General features: G+C 45.3%; 2 protein-coding genes across 2 annotated transcripts in view; both read left to right on the top strand.

Moving 5' to 3' along the window:
- Positions 1–651: 651 nt before the first annotated feature.
- LOC118078008 (SLAM family member 5-like) lies at positions 652–11,521 on the top strand. The gene is made up of 7 exons (XM_088659936.1): positions 652–721; positions 1,521–1,859; positions 3,188–3,484; positions 5,834–5,950; positions 6,850–6,941; positions 7,475–7,596; positions 7,945–11,521. Exons 1-6 carry the CDS (start codon positions 652–654, stop codon positions 7,589–7,591), a joined length of 1,032 nt encoding a protein of 343 aa, XP_088516062.1. The 3' UTR covers positions 7,592–7,596; positions 7,945–11,521.
- Positions 11,522–12,290: 769 nt separating this feature from the next.
- The window catches only part of LOC118078009 (SLAM family member 8), a 33,762-nt gene continuing 19,877 nt past the window's right edge, over positions 12,291–26,175 (top strand). Inside the window, exons 1-3 of the mRNA XM_060269326.2 lie at positions 12,291–13,081; positions 15,376–15,756; positions 17,457–17,759. Of these exons, the coding sequence (XP_060125309.1) occupies positions 12,943–13,081; positions 15,376–15,756; positions 17,457–17,759 (823 nt within the window). The 5' untranslated portion in view covers positions 12,291–12,942. The remainder of the gene's footprint in view (positions 13,082–15,375; positions 15,757–17,456; positions 17,760–26,175) is intronic.

Genomic DNA, 26,175 nt, shown 5'->3' with positions numbered 1-26,175 from the left:
TGGAATGTCTGGTCAACACAGACTGGCAATCAATGCTAGCCAAAGATGGCTTGACTGGTGTGCAGGTGAATGAGCCCTTAACAGCACAGTCAACATTGTTAGGTTCAATAATTATTAGATGACCTGAGTAGATGAAGGAATAGAATGAAAAAAAGAGTGTCATGAGTAGATCCAGGTCTTCTTTAGAATTTGCCAGTGGGTCATCCCATTTCCTGTCCATCTAGGACCTTGTCTAGATATTTTTGACACAGCGCCACCTAGGGGAGTGCCCTCCTCTTCACAGCCACATGCCCATATGTACCTAAAACCTTGCCCAGATTCTTGAAACAGTGACACCCTGTTGCCTAACTTCATCTTCACATCCACTGTGCCCATATGTGTTTTAACTTATTCCCAGAACAAGACAAGATTGGTTAAGAAGTTGATTCTCTGGCAGAACAAATGATACAAATTCTTTTTGCTAGAAAGCCTTTCCCTGAAGTGTGCAGAAAGCTGTATGTGAACACATGTTCAACAAAGTCTCCAGATGGTGGGTGGGCTTTATGACTTAATGCTTAAAAGGAAAATATCAGATTGCCCACAGGCTTTAGCTGGCTTTTTGCTATGGATGGTATTTCCTTCCTATATGCATAAAAATGTATGGTTATCGTCATGCTGAAGTTCATGCGGTTGCTGATAGGAGGCCACACCAACTTCACCTTCATGGCAGAGCAGCAGGCAGGTGAGCAAGCAAGCAGTGTGGCCATGTGAGCTGTTTAACAGAAAGGGGCTCTTCAAAGAGGGGTTTGTCTAACTGCCCCCCTGAAGTACCTCCCCCCTGCATTATGAGGTTTAATGAAGGGGGGGAGGCACTTCAGAAGGCAGTGTGTCAAACCACTCTCTGAAGTCGCTCTCCTCCTCCTTTAAAAAGGGTTGGTGTTTGGGGTGAGATGAGAGGAGAGGGTGGTGGGGTGAACTCTGAGGGGAGGGGAGTTTAGGGTAAACTGTGAGGGGATAAGTGAGCGGGCAGGTGGTGTATAAAGGGAGGGGGAATTGGTCAGATGTAAAGGGAGCAGGAGTTGACTAGGTGTCGTGGAAGGGTTGGCAAATGGAGTGTGCAGGGGTGTCAGCCCCTACTACTACTATAAGCATGAAACACAGATATTTAGAACACTCATATCTGACTTAACAGTATGTTCAATGGGAAATTCTTCTACTAAGTAAAAAAAAAAGTGGTTGGTACTCTGTGTACTCAGCTAGCTGGATTGCTGCCTAAAATATCATGGTTGTGAGTATTATCACAACATTGGAGACTCAGTTTTCAATCAAGTTGGTGACCTACCTTTTGTGGGAGCAAAATCTATATTTTAACAATGTGCTGCATGAAGAAGTCTGTTCTTTTAGACTGCACTATATCTTCCAACACTCTAAGCCTAGGGCTAGGAAGAAAAATAATTATGCCCCACAAATCCCTATGTTTTGTGGACAAATCTCATTTCTCTAATTATTACTGTTCCATTCCCTTTTTGTATCACCCTCAGACCTCATTGCTGGCCAGTCACACACCCCTCCCCGCCAGGTGAACGGGGTCCTGGGAGGTTCGGTGGCCCTGTCTGTGAATATTGGTCCACAGGCCAAACTGAAGGAGATTGAGTGGAGCTACCGGGCTGGATCTGGCCCAGCGCTGCTGGTGGCTTTGTTTCGGGATGGGAAATTCGAACGGCCTGATCCTGGTGACCGGTTTAAGCAGAGGATAGAAATGTACAATGAGACGCTCAGGATCAAGGCATTGGAGCTGAATGACAGTGGTGTCTTTGGGGCCCGAGTGAAATTATTCCCAGCTATTGTTGAGGACCAGCTCTTCCGCCTCATGGTCTATGGTGAGTTATTAGGCTGCATCCAGCCAAGTTATACTCCATGTTGACTCATGGAAATTAATGTCCACTCATGCATATTAAAAATAGAATAATCAGCAGAATTTCAATTTTTAGCCCAAGGAAATTGCCATCTCTCTCTCTGTTTTACCAGAAATAGCGTACTTTTGTTTTTTCAGTCAACAGTACATAAACATCAGATACAGGACAGGGTGATCAAGGCAAGGGATCTGTTCATATTAATGCAGAATTTCGGGGGGGGGATGTGAGTGCCAAAACACAGCCATCCTTCAAAATCTGCACTTCTCTAAATTTTGCAATGCAGTTCTTTAACCAAGTAATGTGGAAGCAAATGCCTAGGTTGGGATAGGTTTTCCATTTTAAAAAAAATGCAAATATTTTACTGTAACTAACATACAAAATGCCTTTTAGGGAAAATTGCATGGAAAAATGTGTATATTAGGAGAAACTCACACTAAAATGCTGGTGGATTTTTGTTAGGATTTTTTAAATAAAAAAATATAAACTGATGTGTGGAACTGAATTTAAGATTGGGAAAGTGAGATTTGACAATTTCTTCCCTCAATATTCAAGACAACCACAGTAGAAGAGTATGTGTGTACACACACACAATGTATTTTAAGTAAAGCAGAGTTGGTGAGCAATCCAAAGTAGTTTTTAAAAATGCAGACACTTTCGACTCTGAATTCTTCTTTCCTTTAACAGTTGTGGCCTAGTTTTGATGGCCATGGAAAGGATCTTGGCAGTATTTTCAGTAAGCTTTGGATTACTGAAATTCAATAATCTTAGGATCTGCCATAAAAACAGAATCAAAAAATTCATCTGAGTATCCCCAAGTGTGTGGGAAGTACTGTGGAGACAAATTGGGATCTTATTTCCCTATGAAAATTAACATCTATGCACAAAATAAAAAAGGGAAATGTGTTAATTTCATCTGGTCGATTAGCAGAACCAGCATTATCCGCAGCTCATTACTAAGAAATATTTAGGTGTTGGGAGGAAATGGGAGAGCTATTTCCCCTCCTCTGTTGTGCTTTGGATACTGGATGTATTAAAACATTACAAGCTCATGACTGGGATTTCTGAAATGCAGGATTCTGCAGTACACGTATTACTGTGCTTAGAAACAGAGTGTAGCTTTCATCGACTGGCTCCTGTGTGAGAAGTCAGAAATGTAATGTCCTGTTTGGAAAGCAAGAGGGAGCCCCTGGTTCCAAATTCATGAGAGTGACTTTGTGACATCTGTTCAAACTTCATGTTGGCTGACATCCCCTACAAATCATTTTTCATCTTTTCCCACCAATGGCATCCAGAACCTGTCTCTACTCCGCGGATACAGAGCCAGCTGGTTTCCAGCACGTCCAAGGGGTGCAATGTGACCCTCCAGTGTCTCTCTCCTGGAAAGGAGCAGGTCAACGTCACTTGGAGGAAAGGAAACCCGATCCGGGATCTGGGGAACTCCGACAGATACCAGATCTCCCCCGATGGCAAGACTCTCCGCCTCTCGCTGCTGCCTGCCTCCCTGAACACCACCTATTCCTGCACAGCCAGCAACCCAATCGAGCACAAGATCGTGTCCTTTGACTTGCAAAGGATCTGCCAGAGTGGAGGTATAGATATATTTTTTAAAAAAGAAATTAAAGGAAGGGATTTTTAAAAGGATTTTTTGCTGCATGGAAAACCTTTCAAAATACTTCTCTTGCCTTTCCAGCTTTATCATCCACACAAAGCAACTTATAAGTTGCTCTCCCCAGGGAGGCTCTTGCCTGGCCCCACCATTGCATCTCTTTAGGTGCCACGCAAAAAATTCCTTTTTCATCAGGCCTTTGGCTTTTAATTATCTATATGGCAAGGTTTCCCAAACTTGGTCCCCAGATCTTTTTGGACTGCAGTTCCCATTATCTCTGACCAGTGGTCCTGCTGGGAATAAAAAAGAGCCAGGTACCCTGATCTGTGGCCTTGTTGTGTAGTTTGGATGTTTTAATGCTACACACACACACACACACACACACACACACACACACACACAGAAGCACAGTGGTATTTTGGTTTTTGAGTGTCTTGATGTTGGTTGTGTTTTCCCTAGGGCTACTGCTGGAGGGGACTTGTCACAACTCCACCAAATTACACTTGGGAAATGTTCACTTGGGAAATTGTCCATGCTTTCCTTAATACTTCAGTCTTTGGTCATTTTACAGTACAACAGGCCCAAAGCTTACACCCAATTTCCTTACATGATCACAGTCTTGTTCGCTGTGTTGAAAAATAAAATAAATAGAAAGAGGTTGGGAGATGAGAGAAAATCTCATCAGTAGAAGCTATGGAATGTTTAATAGCACTGCAATGATCAAATACAGTAGGCCCACAATTTATGCAGAGTTTATGTGTAAAAGGGAGTCCTTGGAGCACCCCACAATTGCCTAGCCTTGACTCCCATAGGTTCAGGTTGGGGGTCACAAGCAAGAGACTTCAGCCAGGAGATAGAAGCAAAACAGCAGCCTGTAGGCCTGATCTTTATTGTTGCAACATGACTTCCGACTACCACAAAGACGAAGCAGCCAGAAGTCCCCATCAATCGTTACATTAGCTTCATCAAAGTTTCCCAGAAGACATTTCCAGAAGCACCATCAAGACATCATAGATATGTCACAGGAAAAGTGTGGTCTCAGGTAGAACCTGAGATCCAGGCATGCCCCTGTCACTCAAATACAGTGCAAAGGAAAGTATTGACAGTTCCCTTGTCCCTGAGTCAAGTCAATTGCACTCCTTTGTCTTGTCTGGGCTTCATCCCACTATGCTATGGGGTGAGTAGGCATTGTGATTGAGATGGTTCTCTGTCTGACACTCTTGGGGCAGGATATCACCATCATGACTCTTTTGGAAGGCCCTGCAGAAGGGACTGTACATCTGTGGATTATGGTGGGCTCTCTCACCCTTCCCCTTATACCTCACTTCCCTGGGTCCTAATGCCATTGGAACTGAGAAGATTGATACAATGATGTGATTTCTTATGAGTTTATAAAGTTTTCCCATTGAGCCTGTACATAGATACATTTATCAGTGAATTGCTACATTTGGTATTGACACTTTCCCTGCTTTCCTTTGTTGGAGACCTGGGGCTCAGCCGGGAGTCACAGGCTCCTTCTGCAAGCTGAGCCGAGCTTCCCTTGCAGAGGCAATGCCTTTGCAGATATGTTGCTGTTAATTTCCTTGACATTAGGGGCTTCTGTCAGGGCTCTGGAGTCTCTGATTAGACAGGCACTTTTGTGAATGGAGTTTTGAATCTAAATGAATGAGGTTTTGGTAATGTGCAGTGCAACCCCCCTGTCCTTGCCTCTTGGGGAGGTAAGGCTCATTGGGGGGCGGGGGCCCTCTCAGCCTCTCCCATCCAATTTCCTTGTAACACTGTTCCACGGGTCTGTGTGCAAAGGCAAAATCATGCCAAGCCAGGAAGAATCAGGATTTCTCTAATGGAGTGGTTTCCTTGGACTTCTCCCTTTGCCTTTCCTGGGTCACCACTGGGTTTCCTAACCCCATCTTGTTTCCTTACCCGTCTCTGTAATTTCATCTCTCCTTGCAATTTAACTCTTTCTCTCCTTTTTTTCTTTGTAGCTTGTCCATGGCCTATAAAACTATCAAATATCCCTCTGTTGATCTGTTCCCCCCCTTTCCCTTTCTGTTTCTCTAAAACCTCTGCCTGATATTTGAGAGTCCTGCCTTTTTTGTGTACTTTCTGTGAGCATCTGGGTAATGCTCTTTATCTTCTGCTGCTGTATTGCTGTGTGATCTACACACTTGTTTCTTCCTGTGAGCTACCAGGAACGACAGAAAAAGCAGCAGCAGGGGTTTGTCTGCTGGAATTGTGTGTGTGTGTGTGTGTGTGTGTGTGTGTGTGTGTGTGTGTGTGTTAGATATTGCAAGCTGGCTCTGACCCTCTGCACCCTTCTCAATCCCAACAGCTGAGGCGTCTTTCTCCAAGTCAGGCTATGTTGTCCTGACCTTCATCCTGCTGGTGCTGAGTCTTGGGGCTGCCTTCTGGTGCTGGAGGATCAATAATGAAAAATCGGCAGAAGCTGGTGAGCCAAACATTTGTTTGGAGTATTCCAGTCCTTCCCCTACAACCCTAATTATGTCACATTTAAAGAAACTCACGAGCCGCGGAACATTTCGACCCCTGCTGGTCGTCGGAACAACTTAGAGTTAAGAAATTTTCCCCGAGTTTGCTTATTTCCTCTTCTCTCCCAATCTACTTTCCTTTAGAGCCATGTCTGTTTTAGACTGTAAGTCTCAAGAGCAGGGACTGTCATGTTTCTGTGGAACTGGAAGCTGTTCTTGGGAGGCTTTTTGACTGAAGAGCTGGATAAAACTTAACTGAATAAAAAAATTAAAAGGAGTGCAAAAGCTCAATGCAAGGGCCATCATCTTCTCTGAAAAACTCTGTGCCTTTAGGAACACCTTGATGCAGAAATATTTTGCCTGTGGAAGCTTTCCTCATGAGTGTCTCTCCCCACTGACAAAACCTCACCCTTGCTTAATAACTGCAAACTGGGCTGTTGTTACTGTCACAGGAGCAACCAGATTAGACAATATTTATGTTAAAATGGAAGGGTGAGGAGCCTGAGACCTGGGGAGGAAGCAAATGTGGCCTTCCAGGCCTCTCTGTCTAACCTCAGAACTGCTCCCAGGTCAAATACAGTTTTTTCGCCTGGCTGGAATCAGATAATGCCTCTTTCTTGCCTGCCTGGGTAGAGGATAGAGACTGGGTTGTGAGTCTGTGCAGAAAGTAGCCTAAAGCAGTGTTTACATTTGTTGCTCCACCTACTTTTTCTGTGCCCCCACCACCACCACTGGCATGTGGCCCTCAGATGGTTGCTCAGATGGGAATGTGGCCCTCAGGCTGAAACAGTTCCCACCTAAAGCAATGTACTGTAGGATCTCTCTCATACAGATCTCTCTCATTCTTTCTTCTTCCAAGTTACCATTCCAACTGTGCAAGTGGAGGAGAGCCCTTCTGACCCCCAGTATGCAGAGATCCTTCGGAGGAGCCCTCCAGAAGGTAACAATAAGGTGAGACTGTCCTGAGCGCCCCCCCCCCCACTGGGCCTCTCCTCTGCCAGGTGGAAGCCCAGGTCAGCCTAGGGCTGTTTTGCAGAAAGAGGAATTATTTCCTCAAGAGCTTGGCTATGGACTCTTCATTGAAGGCTTGGCTATGGGGGTCTGCTGAACTTCAGAATATACCACTGCAGGACCTCACAGGTCCTTCTTTAGTTGCTGGCCTGTGACAGAGACATTTGAGCCCAACCGCTAGACATCTCTCCGTAGCTATGCAAATTCAGCTCAGATGAAGGAAAGTGGTACAGCCTCTGTCTTGCAAGCAGAAGGTCTCAGGTTCAATTCTCAGCATCTCCAGATAGCATCGGGAGAGCCTGAAATCCCAGAGAGCCACTGCCAGTCAGTGTACACAATACTGAGCTAGCTGGACCAATGGTCTGATTCAATATGTGGCAGCTTCCTATGTTCCCAAGTGTTGGGGGGGGGGGCAAATGCCACATCATTTAAAAACAAACAAACAAACAAACTTCTTCCTTATTTGCATTTAGTCCCTAGGTCTCCGGGAAAATAATGCGGAGAGAAGCCCCCAGAAAGAACGGCTTGTCACGACTATTTACGACCAGATCCGAAGGACCCCAGACAATTCTTCTGAAGAAGTCACATAGGCCTGGTAAGGTCCATGAAATTTTGGATGGGCTTAAAAAAAATCAAATGGTGGTGATTTATTTGCACAAATATATGCATGCAAATATGTTTGTGTGTGATTCCAGTTGTGTACCAGCCTCTCCTTGAAGACCTTCAACAAGGGAGAGCCCCAACAGCTCTAGATAGTTGTTCCCATTGTCAGACTTGTCCTACCATCTCCTACATTTCTCCTCCTACAGATCTCCTTAAGGAGATCTACCCTCCTTAAGTTATGACCCTTTAATCTAGTAGAGGGGAAGAAGTTTGTCCTCTCTTCTATGGGATAACCCCAATATGCCATCTGATTTATAAATATAATTCTGTTTCCCAACAGGATCCAGCAAGAGGGATTTTGTCAAGAAACATCACCTTTGCAGGGGCCAAAAACCAAATGATGTGCCAAACCCTCTGAGTACCACTTGGGACTTGCCAAGGCTATGTTTTGTTTTGTTTTTTGGCACAGATGAGAAGAGAATATTTCCTGGGCAAAATTCCCTTTCTTCGCCTTTATTGTGAAACCTTATTTTCTGCTACAAGCCCTCACTCCAAAGTTGCTAGAAGTCCTCGCTCTGAAATGGCCGGAACCCCTCACTCCAAAGTGGCTTGAGGATGTCTTGCTAAAGCTGAACCCTGGAAGGGAGAACTACACAAAGCTTTATAAACTATGGAGCAAACTATTCTCCAAAACACCACTGGAGTTTTCTGCCTGCCTCAAAAGAAAGCAAAGAGGGAGGTGGAGGCTTCAGATATCCATCCAGGGAAAAATTGGGCAGGTTGGCAGAGATTGAAAGATTGCCCACCCCTCTTCTCCTGAAATGTAAGCCATTGTGGGCAGCAGCAACATGTAATCAGAGCCGTTCTAACTTGCAATTACATGGCTAAAAGGAAGACTCTGCTTTTGAGATGGACAAGGAGTCAATAAATATTCAGACTTACATCCCATAAATGTTTTAGTAAGCCTGTCCATGGCTGTTTTTAAGCAAGAGAGAGACCGTCTATGAATGGCTGCAACATCATGCTCAGGATAGCACCTGGCATCCAACTGCTAGACCTGGATCTCTCCTTAGGTGTCGCAATAGACTTCCCTTTGGGCTGCTCCATGTAAGAGGGCAGTAGACTCTTGACTATGCTAGCAATCCTGACCTTGTGCTCATGATGTATCAAAGTGAATATGAAAGCAAAACAAGCACTCCTACATTCCAGTTTTAAACAAAGCTAAGAGGAAGGTGGTGCTGCCACTGATTGAACACCCTGAATGATGCAATTCATGAACTGGGACTGGAATGAAGATGGGCTTCTGCTTATGGGAAAGGGATGGATGCAACAGGGTGTGTTTCCACATCAACACGGTGGAGGAAAGGGTCCTAGCTCAGGGACAGAACACCTGCTTTCCATGCAGAATGTCCCAGGTTAAACCCACAATAGCATCTCCAAGTAGACTGGGGAATGTCCCCTCCCTGAAACCCAGGAGAGCTACTTCTAGCCAGTGTAGACAGTCCTCAGTTAGAAGGACCGATGGTTTGACTCAGCAGTATGCAGCACTTGGGCAAGGCCATGGCTCAGTGGTAGAACATCTGCTTCACATGTAGAAGGTCCCAGCTTCAACACCTGAATGCATTTCCATGTAGGGCTGGGGGGAAAGACGCCCTGCCTAAAATCATGGAGAGCTGCTGCCAGTCAGTGTAGAGAACATTGGGCTAGATGGACCAAAGGCAGCTTCCCATGTTCCTAAACTAAGGCACCATTTCTTCCCAACCTATTGTCTGCACATTGGCCTTTGGCTTTTCAAAGCTCTCATATCAGGAGCCTTCCCTGGACCTGTCTGTGGCTGAACTCTGGAATGCTCAAATCCTCTCTTTTTTAAGTTCCAGATTCCACCCTCTGCTGTTTGAAGTACTTGGGGGCGGGGTGAATTAATGTGTCCTGCAACAATATGTTGCAGTTCTAGATTCCAATCAGAATCTTACACTTACACACACACACACACACACACACACACACACACACACACACACACACCTCCTCACCCTGTTCTCCATTTTCCTTTTGGCATGTTCACTTTATAATCCTCATTTGGTTGATTCTCTTTTTTTGGGGGGGGGAGGCGTCCCATTAAGTCTTTGGCTTTCAGATTTTTTGTACTTTTGCAATCTTTGGGTTTCCTCCAGGCCTCAAAATGCCTCCCTCCTCATGTATCCCAGAGATCCTCTTTTAGCCACAGTCCAGTCAACACTTGGTCCTTGCGTTTACTATTACAAGGCTTGGAAGCTGTTCAAAAACCTCTGCTGGAAACGTCAGGCTTTGAGGTCAGACACACATACACTGCAATGGGGGAGTGATCTTCAATGAGTTCTGGCTATAGATTTAGGTCCGTGGCTACCCCTTACCAAGATTTTCTCAGAGCCGAAGTGTAGAAAGCCAAGTATCTGGACCTCCCAGCCCAGCTCAAGGTGCTGCCGGACCACAGAAACCAACTGTGCATTTATTAGCTGGTCATTGTATCATATCTGGTCCCTGCTCTAGATCTCACAAGATTTTACAGTGTGTATGTTGGGCACCATGCTGTGTACTGTGTTATTTGTCTCAATAACATTTGGCAAAATAACCATTTGAAGAATGTTATCATTGCCTGATGATAAAGGTGTACGAAGATTGTGGTTAATATCCACAAGGTTTTGTATATTTTTATTTCAGTCTGCCCAAAGTCGGCACAAACAGAGGCCATGCAATTTCTTGAGCCAAATTAAATGAAATAGGTAGCAGGTTGTGGTTTCAGCCCTGGGGATGGGACAGCACAAGCTGCATGAGAAAAACAGCCCTATCCAGAACTAGCAATTAGCCCATGGCAGTCCACCCTCTCAGACCAAGTGGGCTGCAAGTGTACTTTGACACAGAACCCATGGGCCACGCACCAGTGAAGGTGGTGAATGTCCTGTGTGTGTCTGGAGGCAGTTGGAGGATGGATGGATTGAGGTTGAATCCTGACAAGACAGAAGCACTGTTTTTTGGGGGGTGGGGGCAGGAAGGTTTGGGGGACTCCCCGGTCCTGAATGGGGTAGCTGTGCCCCTGAAGGACCAGGTGTGCAGCCTGGGAGTGATTTTGTACTCACAGCTGTCCATGGAGGTGCAGGTCAATTCTGTGTCCAGGGCAGCTGTCTACCAACTCCATCTGGTACTCCATCTGAGACCCTACCTTGCCCTCAGACTGTCTTGCCAGAGTGGTGCATGCTCTGGTTATTTCCTGCTGGGACTACGTGGGGCTACCTTTGAAGGTGACTCGGAAACTACAACTAATCCAGAATGTGGCAGCTAGACTGGTGATTGGGAGTGACCGCTGAGACCATAGAACACTGGTTCTGAAAGACCTACTTTGGCTCCCAGTATGTTTCTGAGCACAATGCAAAGCCCTAAATGGCCCAGTATACCTGAAGGAGCATCTCCACCCCCAACGTTCCGCCCGGACACTGAAGTCCAGCACTGAGGGCCTTCTGGCGGTTCTCTCCCTGCAAGAAGTGAGGTTAGAGGGAACGAGGCAGAGGGTCTTCTCAGTAGTGGCACCCTCCCTGTGGAACGCCCTCCCATCAGATGTCAAGGAAATAAACCACTACCTGACATCTGAAGGCAGCCCTGTTTAGGGAAGACATCTGAAGACATCTGAAGGCAGCCCTGTTTAGGGAAGCTTTTAATGTCTAATGTTTTATAATTTTTTTATGTGATGTAAGCTGCCCGGAGTGGCTGGGGAAACCCAGCTAGATGGGTGGGGTATAAATAATAATTTTTTTACCATTGTTATTAATATTATTATTAGATTTCAACCCGCACCCCACATTTCACAGGTAGTTGCTGTTAAAGACTGGTAGTCATTGAAGAAGTAAACAATAAACACCTCAGAGAATTTTTTTGTTGATTTTAACAAAATAACTAAAGCATATCTTCTTAAAATACTGTTTTGTGGTTAGTCTGTTTTTAGAAAATCCTTGAGCTCCCATATGAGGTTTCCAGAGACCTGTAAAAAAAGGAGGTACATTGGATAGAGTTACAGGTAAGTTCACGGGTCACAGGTAAATCATTGACACCTCCTCAGGTGTGAACACAGGGAACCAAAAGGAGAGGCAGGTATGGATGGTTTTCCGTCTGTGTCAAGTTCAGGGAATTCTATTCTGCACCCACCCAACCTGTAGGAGCCAGAAGCAAGGAAAAACAGAGAGAGTCCTTAAATAAAATGAGTTTATTCAATAAATTTAAATAAAAATGAGTTTATTCAAACATCAAGGTGAGAGGCAAAGAAATCCAGTCAGTCCCTCATAATGGCACTGCTCCAAATGAACTCCTCCGGCCCCGTTCCTAGCAACAGCACTTCCCCTTACAGTGGCTTCCAGGGGCCAATTGTCTCTGAGTCCTTTGTTCTTGCACCCTCAATGAACGCCGAGTTCTGGGAAAAGGTGGGTCAGACATATTTTCCAGGCTGCTCTCTCCTGGCTCTCCTCCCAGCTCCTACCTTCTGTTTGCCTGTTTACTGTGACCTTCCTCAACCACTTGATGCAATTCAATACTGTCTTCCTCTCCTCTGGAAGCTTCAGGAGAAGGGGGGTTAGGGATAGGGATACATGCCTGCTTAGACAGGCAGAGAGTAAAAAATAGCATTGAGACATTTAAGCCCGGCAAGGCAAGGGGTATCCTATCCCTCATAGGGGTTGGGGGCTTTTGTGGCCAGCTTATAAATGTGGTTCCGTCCAACATTTTTAAAAATGGTAACGGCAGAGCAAGAATCACTCTTAGAACTAAAGGTAAAAAAGGTAAAGGTAAAGGATCCGTGGCGTGCTCCGGTCCATTGGGTCACGAAGAGTCGGACACGAGTCCAGGCAGCCGGCGAGGGGCGTGGGCGGTGCCGCTCCCCGCCATCCCTGTCGCTGCGGCTAAGGGAAGAGGCGCGCGATGCGGGGCCGCGCGGCGGGCGGCGCCCCCGACTCCCCGAGGACCCCGGCGGCGGCAGGAGCAGCAGGAGGTGACACGAGAGGAGCAGGCGGAGGGCATCTCTGCCCCCTGGCGGTGTGCCTTCTGGCTTACCGCCCCTGGCAGGGAGAACATGCTAGCGACGCCCCCATAGCTGCCAAGTTTTCCCTTTTCTCACGAGGAAACCTATTCAGCATAAGGGAATTTCCCTTAAAAAAGGGATAACTTGGCAGCTATGGATGCCCCTGGACACGATTGAATGACTAAACAACAACAACAAAGGATGCCTGGATGGTAAAGTCCAGTCAAACGCGACTATAGGGTTGCGGTGCTCTTGTGTTGTTGCCTGGATGTCAGAGCCCAAATATCAGTCTGCAAGATGGGAAGATCAACTCTGCTCTCAACACCAGCATCAGCCATGCCTGAATCTCCCTCCACAATCAGAAAAGTTAATGAAGACACTTGCAGAAGCCTCAAGATCCTTCTCTTATTCAAGCTGTTAATCTGCTCTTCCTTTGGTAAGTCCTTCCATACTTGTACAGGCCTCAAGCCTCCCTCAATACACAGAAATGTTGTAAGTCTATTTTGTTCCAAAGGGGTAAATAATTGACAATAATAAAGTTTGTTACTGGTTCCCCGTTGCTTATTTGCATGGAATCCCAAAGCATGGCTCACTGATTTAAAAAACCCCTCTCTGCACCTGAACCCCTCCCCCCAAAGCTGTGCTCTTGAAGAGATTCATTCTGCATCCCCTTCCTCACATTGTTGGGAACAACTTTTAGAGTGTTCTGTGACACCTAATCGCTACTGAACATCCCACGGATTGTGGTCATTTGTACAAATTTAAAAGGGAGCTGTGGAAAAGGACACAATGCCTTTTGATGTAGGCTTCGAATTACAAGCCAGTTTGTACCAACCAAATATTAGGAAGAACTCCCTGACAGTAAGAGCCATTCAAGAGCGGAATGGATCTCCTCTGGAAAGTTGTGGGGTCTGCTTCATTCAAGATTTTAAAGCAGATGTTAGGTCTGCCAGGGATTCTTTAGCTGAGATTCCTGCATTGCAGGGGGTTGGACTAAATGAGCCCAATTCTATGAGTCTATGAATCTATGGATTTTAAGTTCTTGGGAGCCCTTGGGTAGGATGCCTGGAATGAGCTCCTCAGCATCAGCATATTTGGTGTCCTGTAGATACCAGACAACCCTTGTTCCAAGAAGCATTTGGCTGAGGATGTTCTGGAGCCCCCAGAAATTTCTAGCACTCAGGAATATCCCAGAACAATGTTCAAGCAGGACCTGGGACTGTCAAAGAAGAAACAAGGAAGAGAAGGCAGAACAACCTCATAGCACCTGGGAGTGATTGAATCCTAACATAAAGCCCCCCCTCCCCCCGCTTCTGCATGCCCAGGAGTGCTTGGCTCAAGAGCAGGGCTCCTTTTGAGTAAAGGGCTATTTATGAGGAGGACCTAGAGCCTGGGTGGGAGTTCTGGCAACTCTGCCTTAAACTCCTCAATAGGAGGCAGAGAGAGCTGCTGAAAACGTTTCCCTTCCAACCCTGATCTTTTCCTGCACTGCCTCCCTGTGGCCATGCCTCTTAGCCGTCCCTTTGCCTATGTTCTTGCCTGAACTACTGCCTCGGTGTGGCCAGATCTTGCAGTACAACTTGCCTGTGCCTTTGCCTCAATTGCTTCTGGGCTACTGTGGGCTACTCTTCGCCTTGCCTGTTCCTCCTTATCTGAACTGTGGGCTTGTGGGCTTTGCTGTGGATTCTTGCCAGCCTGGACCTGGTGGAAACAGGATGTTTGGGCTTCTGCTGAGTGCATAGAGCAGCATGGGGCCTCACTACAATCATTATCATTATTAAATTTGTATACACTACTGCCCTTCATCTGAAGACCTCAGGGCAAAATGGTTAGTTTGCATTTCTTACTATCAAAGTAGGGCCAGAAGAAGCCTGGGTTTCACTTTCTCTTTCTATTGCTTTTCCTTCTGGTGTGATGTTCTCTACATAGTATGCTTAGTGTTAAGGTTTGTTGTTGTTTAGTTGTTTAGTCGTGTCCGCCTCTTCGTGACCCCATGGACCATAGCACGCCAGGCACTCCTGTCTTCCACTGCCTCCCGCAGTTTGCTCAAACTCATGTTCGTAGCTTCAAGAACACTGTCCAACCATCTTGTCCTCTGTCGTCCCCTTCTCCTTGTGCCCTCCATCTTTCCCAGCATCAGGGTCTTTTCCAAGGATTCTTCTCTTCTCATGAGGTGGCCAAAGTATTGGAGCCTCAGCTTCAGGATCTGTCCTTCCAGTGAGCACTCAGGGCTGAAGTGTTAAGTTTTAGACTTTTTATAAGTTGTTGTAAGTTTAAGTTAAGTCTGCTGCTGTTGGATTTCTTATGGACCGTCCCAATTCTAAATGTATTGGATTCGTAACCATTATGCTCATTTGCCTTCAGTAGCAGTAAAGCTCTGCTAGATGAAATATTTATTGCCTCTGGTCTATTTTGGGGAAATCCAGCAACATGTTTAGATTTTTATTCTGCTAACTATACGTTGGAATTCTACTCTGGATCAATATTGAGTAGAATTCCATGACAAAAACACAGCATAAAAATACAAGATAAGAACACAAAATGCTTAATAAAAATAAGACCAAAAGAAACCAATAACTCTACTCTGCCTCTCCCACCCATTTCTTCACCATTGTAGCTTGTTCATTCACCTCTTCCTCTGGCCTAGACAATGGTGATGGTGAGAGTGTGGAGTGATGGATGCTAACCCATGTCCTTGTTCTTCTTTCCCTTCCTTCCCTGCCCCAATAGGCACTTTGAGTCAAGCCGCAGAGAATCCGACCTATCATGTGAGTGGGATCCTGGGAGGATCAGTATTTCTATCTTTAAATACACCCTCAGCCAAAAAAGTGGAGAAAATTGAATGGGCCTTCCACCCCACATCTGGTGATCCATATCTGCTTGGTGAGTTCAGGGATGGAAAACTGGATCAGTCAAATCTCAGGAGCTGGTATGAACAACTGGTGGAAAGTGGTGATGCCCTCGCATTGAGGATCAAGAACTTGGCAATGGTTGAGGAGACCACGCTGAGGATCAAGAACCTGACAGTGGAGCATGCTGGGCTCTATGAAGCTCGTGCCTGGTTTAATGTTGCACAGTTCCAAGAACACCACTTCTTCCTCACTGTTTATGGCAAGTATTGATTTCACCATCTTTATCAAGTTTTTAGTGGAGCTGAGCACAGAATGGGAAGATCATGAAATATGATGGGGAACCCTTTTCAGCCTGAGGGCCACATTCTCACCCTGAGGTTGAATCCTGACAAGACAGAAGTACTGTTTTTGGGGGACAGGAGGCGGGCAGGTGTGGAGGACTCCTGGTCCTGAATGGGGCAACTGTGCAGCCTGGGAGTCATTTTGGACTCACAGCTGTCCATGGAGGTGCAGGTCAATTCTGTGTCCAGGGCAGCTGTTTATACACAGGCTGAGACCCTACTTGTCTGCAGACTGTCTCACCAGAGTGGCGCATGCTCTAGTTATCTCCCGCTTGGACTACTGCAATGCGCTCTGTGTGGGGCTACCACTGAAGGTGATCGGGAAACTACAACTAATCCAGAATGTGGCAACTAGACTGGGGACTGGGAGCAGCAGGTCTTGAAAGATCTACATTGGCTCCCAGTATGTTTCCAAGCACAATTCAAAGTGTTGGTGCTGACTTTTAAAGCCCTAAACGGCCTCGGCCCAGTATACCTGAAGGAGCGTCTCCACCCCCATCATTCTGCCCTAACACTGAGGTCCAGCGCTGAGAGCCTTCTGGTGATTCCCTCATTGCGAGAAGCCAAGTTACAGGGAACCAGGCAGAGGGCCTTCTCGGTAGTGGCACCCGCCCTGTGGAATGCCTTTCCACCAGATGTCAAAGAAAAACAGAATTTTAGAAGACATCTGAAGGCAGCCCTTCTTAGGGAAACTTTTAACGTTTAACAGACCATTGTATTTTAATATTTTGTTGGAAGCCGCCCAGAGTGGTTGGGGAAACCTAGCCAGATGGCCAGTGTCACAGGCGATGCGTTGCGACTACTCTAGAGTAACGACTCTCCAGACCTTTGCCTTTTCATGCTTTTATTAAGTGCAGGCTATTTACAGTGCTAGAGCTATACAGGATACATCCGCTCAGTCTGACCCAGAACCCTGGAAAGGCGCGTTCCATGTCTTCTTCCAACATAAGAGTCTGGGCACCCCAAATCTCCTCCCGCGTTTCCTCCTGCGTAATTCCGGAACCGGAGGGAAAAAGGGTCTCCTTTCCATGTTTTCCTTCTCCCCCTCTTCCGCCCCATCTCTTCCTCTCCCACGTGCAGCAGGGGCTCTCCTATGCTGCTAGAGCCCCGTCTCCTCCTTCCTCACTGGACTCTTCCCCCCTCCCCGCTGGCGCTACTGCTGGTGGAGGAGCTGCTCCTCAGGATGGGGGGGGCTCTCTGTACCCTTTCCCCCTCACAGCCAGGTATAAATATAAATTATTATTATTATTATTATTATTATTATTATTAGCAACATTCCAGGGGCCACATGCCAGTGGGGCGCAAGATCAGAGCAAATATGTGTGTGGAACATTGAGTCTGAATGTTACTGTTCTACAATACGCTCGTTTCTTCACCTGTGTGCAACCCCCATCCTTCATTCAGGATGCAAGGAGCATTGTCAGGATTCAATCATACTTTTCAGCCAGACAAAAGAACTCAAGGAGGGTGTGAATCAAGGCCAGTGAGGGGAGTATGTCTGGGAAAGATATGTGGCTCTGGGAACTGGCATTTCTTCATCTCCAGAGTCAGACTCTTCACAGGCGTTTGATTGAGCCACGTCCCTTACACCTAATCACTTTCATTTCTGTTAAAACAGAGCCAGTGCCAAGACCACAGATACACCATGAAGTAGAATCCAAGACTCCAGAAGGCTGCAATGTGTCCCTACAGTGCCAGGCACCTGCAAAGGAGGAGTTCACTATCTCCTGGAAAAGAGGCAATCCCCCCAGGGCCTTAGTAGGAGGTTTGGATAAGTACTGGCTTTCTGACAATGGAAGGAATCTCCACGTCTCCTGGAGAAAAAGCTCTGCTGACTCCACATTCACTTGCCTGGTCAGCAATCCTGTGGATCGAAACCGTGCCTCATTTGACTTGCTCGAAATCTGTGCAAGTGGGGGAGGTAAGAAATGTATCATTCCTTTCATAACCCACTGGTTCTGCTTGGGGTGGTGAATACTCAGGCAGTCCCTCAAGACTGGGATTGTATAAGCAAACACTCCTCCTTCCTTGCATGTTTGTTAGCAGGTTTGGGCCAACACAGCTCTGCTTGCAGACTGTGCTTTAGCCTACGAGTTGCTGCTCCTGAGATTAGGAGTCTCATGCTATACCAGCTAAGCTATCCTGCTGCCTTCCTCTTTGATTCCTAGGCTGACAAATTGCACTGGGACCCACAAAAATTAAAGCAACGATGATATCTGAAGAGCCAAGCCATTATTAGAGCATCTTCTCCCGGCAATGGGACTCCCAGAATCCCCAGCAGGACTCAGGTGCTTTGCTTGCTATTCCTGCTACAGTGAAGGCGAGCAAATGCACCATGTAGGTTTATGTCTCCAACTTATACTGTATATACTCGAGTATAAGCCTACTTTTTCAGCACAAAAACTGTGCTGAAAAAGCTGCCCTCGGCTTATACTAGAGTGAGGCGGGCAGGGTGGAGAAAGGCACAGGACCAGGGGTTCGGAGAAGCGCTGCGCTGCGACTCTCCAAACCCCCGTCCTATGCCTGCTCTGTGCGAGGTAGCAGGGAGGGAGAAGCATTGAGGAAGGGATCCTTCCTCGCCACTTCTCCCCCCACCCCGCCTCCGACAGCTGGGAAAGGCATAGGACGGTATTTATTTTTATTTTTGAAATTTACCAGTAGAATCATAGAATCCTAGAGTTGGAAGAGACCACAAGGGCCATCCAGTCCAACCCCCTGCCAAGCAGGAGACACCATCAAAGCATTCTTGACATATGCCTGTCAAGCCTCTGCTTAAAGACCTCCAAAGAAGGAGACTCCACCACATTCCTTGGTAGCAAATTCCACTGCTGAACAGCTCTTACTGTCAGGAAGTTCTTCCTAATGTTTAGGTGGAATCTTCTTTCTTGTACCATAGTTTGAATCCATTGCTCCGTGTCCGCTTCTCTGGAGCAGCAGAAAACCACCTTTCTCCCTCCTCTATATGACATCCTTTTATATATTTGAATATGGCTATCATATCACCCCTTAACCTTCTCTTCTCCAGGCTAAACATACCCAGCTCCCTAAGCCGTTCCTCATAAGGCATCGTTTCCAGACCTTTGACCATTTTGGTTGCCCTCTTCTAGACACGTTCCAGTTTGTCAGTATCCTTCTTGAACTGTGGTGCCCAGAACTGGACACAGTACTCCAGGTGAGGTCTGACCAGAGCAGAATACAGTGGTACTACCGTGTTTCTCACATTTTAAGACACCATCTTATATTTATTTTACTCAAGAAAACAAGCCTATGGCTTATTTTCGGGGATGGTCTTATTCGGGGGCTGGATCATAACAGGGAAATGATTTTTGATATGAATTTTACAGATGCTGTACAATTGGCTGTGTTTATTTCTCTATTTAGAAATCATGTTTCTCTCTCTCAGGACTGATTAGCCAGATGCTGCCTGAGATCACAATTGGCTTTACCAAATAGCTGTTAAGTACTTTCCTTTGATGCCCAGATCTCATGGCTACCATAAGGTTTCTACCTTTCAGGACAAAGGCAAGGTGATAATAGGAAGTTGTCTCTATCTATCTCCTTAATCTCCTCTTTCATATGCATAACCTTTGAAGCCTAGGAATGCAAGTTGTCTGGGTCTCTCGGCAAAACGAGATGGGAGGGGATGTCAGTTTTAAAAAAACCGCCTGCGTGTCTGCGAGAGCTCTGCACTTTCCTAGCTGCAGTTTTATTTTCAGTTTGCCTGCCTCGCTCTCTGTCTTGGCCATCAAGAGGAAATCAACAGGCAACTCATGGCTGGGCACATATAATGGAAGGGGGAAAAGGTGGGGGGAAGCGAGAGGTGGGCTGTTTGTGGGTGTGGGTGAGAGAGAGAGAGAGAGGGAGGGAGAGAGAGGGAGAGAGAGAGAGACGCACGGGGGAGAGACAGAGAGAGACAGAGAGAGACAGAGAGAGACGCACACGGAGGTCATTCACAAGGCAGCGTCTTTAATCGCCCCTCTTTTCTTCTTCGTGCCTTCCTCCCCTCCCCACCACAAATGCCACTTTTGTCCTCTTCACCAAGTAGAGCTCACATAGCTTGGCTAAAAAATATATTTTTGAATCCTTTTATTTTAAAAAAAATGCTCTCAGAAACGCGGAGGGGAAATGACGAGGCTTCGGCAGCTAGCAGCTACGGCTCTTCGGTGCATTTTTACAAGCTTTTCTGTGGAGCGACAGCAAAATGGGGGGAGATTTTGAAGGGGGAGTTGGCTGGCAGGAGGGGGGTTATTGCTACCAGTAGTGGACGAAGGGTCTTTCACTATGTCTTATTTTCGGGGTATGACTTATATCGCGCAATTGCCTAGAAATCCTGCTATGGCTTATATTATTGCTACGTCTTAAAATGTGAGAAACACGGTATTACTTCCCTTGATCTAGATGCTATACTCCTATTGATTCAGCCCAGAATTGCATTGGCTTTTTTAGCTGCTGCTGCATCACACTGTTGACTCAGGTCAAGTTTGTGGTCTACCAAGACTCCTAGATCCTTTTCACATGTACTGCTCTCAAGCCAGGTATCACCCATCCTGTATTTGTGCCTTTAATTTTGTTTGCCCAAGTGTAGTACTTTACATTTCTACCTGTTAAAATTCATCTTGTTTGCTTTGGCCCAGTTGTCTAATCTGTTAACTGCTGCATTTCCCACCCTCGGCTTATACTCGAGTCAATAAGTTTTCCCAATTCTTTGAGGTAAAATTAGGTGCCTCGGCTTATATTTGGGTCGACTTATACCCGAGTATATAGGTCAATGATGGGTTTGGAACCAGATTTAGTCATGCTTAGAGTGCAGTCTCTGAGGACAAATGGATTTGGTTTGCTTCCCAAACCCATAAGATAACTGTAACACACCTATCCTTCAAAATTTGCACTTCTCCATGATGCAGCTCCCCAAATAAAAAAGTGTTCACATAAATATACAGACAATTGAAAAAATAATCTTCAAAATGAGATGTGGGAAATGGACCCAGTCACTTTATGGAGTAAGAACAGTCCAGTGGTGGAAATGGTTTTATCTCCTTTCTTTTCCTGAGTACAGTGGTACCTCAGTTTAAGTACACAATTGGTTCCGGAAGTCCGTACTTAACCTGAAGCGTACTTAACCTGAAGTGAACTTTCTCATTGAAAGTAATGGAAAGTGGATTAATCCGTTCCAGATAGGTCCGGGGAGTACTTAAACTGAAAGTATTCAAACCGAGGCGTACTTAAACCGAGGTATGACTGTATGTGATCTTTTGTGCATTATATCTTATCTTATTTTATTGTCTGTCACTTTGGCAGACTTTGGTTTATACAGTAAATCTACCAATATATACAGTGGTACCTCTACTTACGAATGTTTCTACTTACGAATGGAGCTCCATCCGCCATCTTGGATGCGGTTTAGATAGGATTTTTTTCTACTTACAAATTTTTAGATAGGGTTGCTTCTACTTACAAATTTTTTCTCCCAATGCATTATTATGGGATTCGACTTACAAATTTTTTCGACTTAGGAATGTAAGTTCATAAGTAGAGGTAACACTGTAATAGAAATAATAACAAGAGTGGAGAATAATATAATGTAATCCAGGAGAGCCAATTTAAGGCAACACTAATGGAACAAGACCTTCGTCTTTCTTACAATATTTACTCAAATGTAATGCACATCTCGGGGACGCGGATGGCACTGTGGGTTAAACCACTGAGCCTTGGGCTTTCCAATCAGAAAGTTGGTGGTTCGAATCCCCATGATGGGGTGAGCTCCCGTTGTTCAGTCCTAGCTCCTGTCAACCTAGCAGTTCGAAAGCACACAGTGCAAGTTAGTAGATAAATAGGTACCACTCCGCCGGGAAGGTAAACAGCGTTTCCGTGTGCTGCTCTGGTTTTGCCAGAAGTGGCTTAGTCATACTGGCCACAGTCGGCATCCGGGGGTGGAAAAGCCAGCTGGCTAGCCCCCAGCTGGACTGTGCCTCTGCAAAGATCCTATGTGGGTGGACTTGCAGGAGGCGGAAGGTGGACTCAGTGTCACACTTGGCCATTAAGGCCCCCTTTCCAAACTGTTGAATGAGCTTTACCGCTTGGTCAAAGGAAGCATATCTCACCAAACGAAGCTCCTGTGGTATCCCATCATTTACAGATCTGCCAATTGGGTGTGGTCGACCTCTAGCTCCGACATATATCAGTGACTCAAGCATCAAAACCTGAGCACACAATACTCAGCAAAGTAAACTGTGCAACAGAATGAGGCTTGTGGATACATACTAAAAGCTACAAATTTATTAAACATAAATCAGGACAAAGAAACATGTCTCTCCTTGCTGTCTTCTCGGAGAGAGAGAGAAAAGCAAAAGCAATACAGCGGAAGTTCCCTTACGCCAGCAAACTGTGCTGGAATGTAAACAGACATGTGACACGTGACAATCCCATGTCTGAAACAAAAGGTGGAATGGAATCTCCAACAGCCACATGACCCGGAAAAACTGCCTGTGGACAAACGCTAGCTCCCTCGGCCTGTAAAGCGAGATGAGCGCCAGAACCCCAGAGTCGTTTGTGCCTGGACTTAACTGTCAGGGGTCCTTTACCTTTTTAATGCACATCTCTCTTTTTTTGCCAAATGACGTCATGAAAATTAGGGTGCACATTAGATTTGATGGTGCATTTACATTCGCCAGCAAATACTTTTAGTTAGTAAAAGAAGAAGAAGAAGAAGAAGAAGAAGAAGAAGAAGAAGAAGAAGAAGAAGAAGAAGAAGAAGAAGAAGAAGAAGAAGAAGGAACTAAACGGAAAATGAAACCATATGAAGAGATTAAAAGAGTATGTGTATGATTGGTTGCACTATCACCAAATCAATGAAATGCTTAAAAATTTTTTGAAAGAAGATGGATTTGAGGATAAAAATATCAAAATTTGAAATATTAAATAATAGTTGTAAAATATTGTCAAAAATGTATAAAATGTTGTTGGAATGGCATTTGAAAGATGAAGAAGTGAAGTCAGTTATGATACATTGGGCCAAAGATTTTGGATATAATATTCAGTTAGAGGATTGGGGAAAATTATGGAAAGAAGGAATGAAATTTACCGCATGTAATGCTTTGAAAGAAAATATAATGAAAATGATGTATAGATGGTATATTACACCAGTGAAATTAGCTAAAATGTACAAAACAAGTAATAAATGTTGGAAATGCAAAGAAAAAGGGGATGTTTTATCATATGTGGTGGGAATGTAAGAAAGTAAATAGCTTCTGGGAAATGATTTATAATGAATTGAAAAAGATGTTGAAATATACATTTATTAAAAAAACCAGAAGCTTTTTTACTTGGCATTACTGGAGAAGATATTCACAGACAAGATAAAAAACTGTTTTTGTATGCGACTATGGCAGCAAAATTTTTGTTGGCACAGAAATGGAAACAAGAAGAATTACCAATGATAGAGCAATGGCAGATGAAGTTGATGGACTACACAGAATTGGACAAGATGACAGGGTGAATTCAAAACCGGCGAGACCAGAGAATCTTGAAAGACTGGACAAAATTTGAGAAATATTTGAAAGACAATTGTAAATTACAAATTACGCTTTTAGGTTTGCAGGAAGTTTTCTAAGGGGAAATAGAGGAAATATTACAGAGATAAATTTAAGGAAACTAAAATTGATTAGTGATTATTAAAAGTAATAGTGAGTGAAGAAATACAAGAAGAAGTGGAAAAAAGTGGAAATATTGAGACGTGGTTGATGGAAATCCAAAAAGATTGGATGATATATGAATGTATGGTAGATGTTTAATGAATATGTATGTAAAAATTTAATAAAAATATTTTTTTAAAAAAAGAAATATTAATTGTCTCTGGTCTATTTTTAGGAATCCTGCAATGTGTTTAAGTTGTTACTCTGCTAACTATCCATTGGAGTTCTACTCTGCATCAATCTTGAATAGAATTTCATGAGAAGAGTGCTCAAGTGCAAATTGAACACACCAGGCACTCCTGTCTTCCACTGCCTCCCGCAGTTTGGTCAAACTCATGTTCATAGCTTCGAGAACACTGTCCAACCATCTCACCCTCTTTCGTCCCCTTCTCATTGTCCCAACATCAGGGTCTTTTCCAGGGAGTCTTCTCTTTTCATGATGTGGCCAAAGTATTGGAGCCTCAGCTTCCAGTGAGCACTCGGGGCTGATTTCCTTCAGAATGGAGAGGTTTGATCTTCTTGCAGTCCATGGGACTCTCAAGAGTCTCCTCCAATGCCATAATTCAAAAGCATCAATTCTTTGATGATCAGTCTTCTTTATGGTCCAGCTCTCAATTCCATATATCACTACTGAGAAAACCATAGCTTGAACTAGACAGACCTTTGTTGGCAAGGTGATGTCTTTGCTTTTTAATATGCTGTCTAGGTTTGTCATTGCTTTTCTCCCAAGAAGCAGGCGTCTTTTAATTTCGTGACTGCTGTTACCATCTGCAGTGATCATGGAATCCAAGAAAGTAAAATCTCCCACTGCCTCCATTTCTTCCCCTTCTATTTGCCAGGATGTGATAGGACCAGTGGCCATGATCTTAGTTTTTTTGATGTTCATCTTCAAACCATATTTTGCGCTCTCCTCTTTCACCCTCATTAAAAGATTCTTTAATTCCTCCTCCCTTGCTGCCATCAAGGTTGTGTCATCAACATATCTGAGGTTGTTTATATTTCTTCTGGCATTCTTAATTTCGGCTTGGGATTCATCCAGTCTAGCCTTTTGCATGATGAATTCTGCATATAAGTTAAATCAGCAGGGAGACAATATACAGCCTTGTCGTACTCCTTTCCCAATTTTGAACCAATCAGTTATTCCATATCCAGTTCTAACTGTAGCTTCTTGTCCACATAGAGATTTCTCAGGAGACATATGAGGTGATCAGGCACTCCCATTTCTTTAAGAACTTGCCATAGTTTGCTGTGGTCGACACAGTCAAAGGCTTTTGCGTAGTCAATGAAGCAGAAGTAGACGTTTTTCTGGAACTCTCTAGCTTTCTCCATAATCCAGCGCATGTTTGCAATTTGGTCTCTGGTTCCTCTGCCCCTTCTAAATCCAGCTTGCACTTCTGGGAGTTCTCAGTCCACATACTGCCTAAGCCTGCCTTGTAGAATTTTGAGCATAACCTTGCTAACATGTGAAATAAGTGCAATTGTGCGGTAGTTGGAACATTCTTTGGCACTGCCCTTCTTTGGGATTGGGATGTAGACTGATCTTCTCCAATCCTCTGGCCACTGCTGAGTTTTCCAAACTTGCTGGAATATTGAGTGTAGCACCTTAACAGCATCAGCTTTTAATTTTTTTAATAGTTCAACTGGAATATCATCACTTTCACTGCCTTGTTATTAGCAGTGCTTTCTAAGGCCCATTTGACTTCACTCTCCAGGATGTCTGGCTCAAGGTCAGCAACCACACTACCTGGGGTGTACGAGCCCTCCATATCTTTCTGCTATAATTCCTCTGTGTATTCTTGCCACCTCTTCTTGATGTCTTCTGCTTCTGTTAGGTACTTTCCACTTTTGTCCTTTATTATGGTGATCGTTGTATGAAATGTTCCTTTCATATCTCCAATTTTCTTGAACAGATCTCTGGTTTTCCCCACTCTATTTCTTTCAGAGGACATCTGAAGGCAGCCCTGTTTAGGGAAGCTTTTAATCTTTAAGAAATTAGTGTATTCTAATATTTCTGTTGGAAGCCGCCCAGAGTGGCTGGGGAAACCACTTGCCTTCTCCCCCCCCCCCTGCTATTTGTAAGGCCTCATTGAACAGTCACTTTGCTTGGAGACTCCGCCCACGTGCTACAGGGAATGGTGGACAATACCATCCGCTCCGCTCCAACGGTGTCTTGGCGGCTGCTACGGGAATGCAGCCTCCCCCACCCCTCCCGGGATGCTACGGGAGGGGGCCGCTGGCCCGCAGATGCCCCTTAACCCACCCGGAGCCTGTGGGGTGGGGTGGGGCTTCTGGGCTGTAGCACCCATTGGAATTGGCACTCCTGGAAGCCACCCACTAGGGGGGTTCCGGTTTCCGCCTGCAGGAATGGCGGACCTGTTTTCCATCTCTCTGACCTTCGTAAGGAATTTGGCGGTTGCTAGGGGAGTAAATGGCAACCCCCTACCCTCTCCGGGGGTTACGGAGAGGGGCCGCTGGCCCGCGATGCCCCCAGACCCACTCCGACTGTTTTTGGAGTGGGGGGAGCTTGGGCTGAGCACTTACGACGGCCAGGACTCCCGGACGCTAATCTGCATGGCGGGGATTTCCATGGTTAAAGAAGATAATTAGGCTTAAATCTATGGACATACTTCAGAAGGAGGGGAAGAA

This window comes from Zootoca vivipara, chromosome 16 (genome assembly GCF_965207765.1).
Source record: "Zootoca vivipara chromosome 16, rZooViv2.hap1.1, whole genome shotgun sequence".
Classification (NCBI taxonomy): Eukaryota; Metazoa; Chordata; class Lepidosauria; order Squamata; family Lacertidae; genus Zootoca; species Zootoca vivipara.
This window is presented reverse-complemented; position numbering and strand designations above follow the sequence as displayed.

Excerpts from the sequence above, each read along its gene's own strand:
- LOC118078008 (XM_088659936.1), top strand. The coding sequence starts at position 652 with ATGCTGAAGTTCATGCGGTTGCTGATAGGAGGCCACACCAACTTCACC. Across the intron at positions 722-1,520 it reads CATGGCAGAGCAGCAGGCAG|ACCTCATTGCTGGCCAGTCA; the intron begins GTGAGCAAGCAA and ends TATCACCCTCAG. Across the intron at positions 1,860-3,187 it reads CTTCCGCCTCATGGTCTATG|AACCTGTCTCTACTCCGCGG; the intron begins GTGAGTTATTAG and ends AATGGCATCCAG.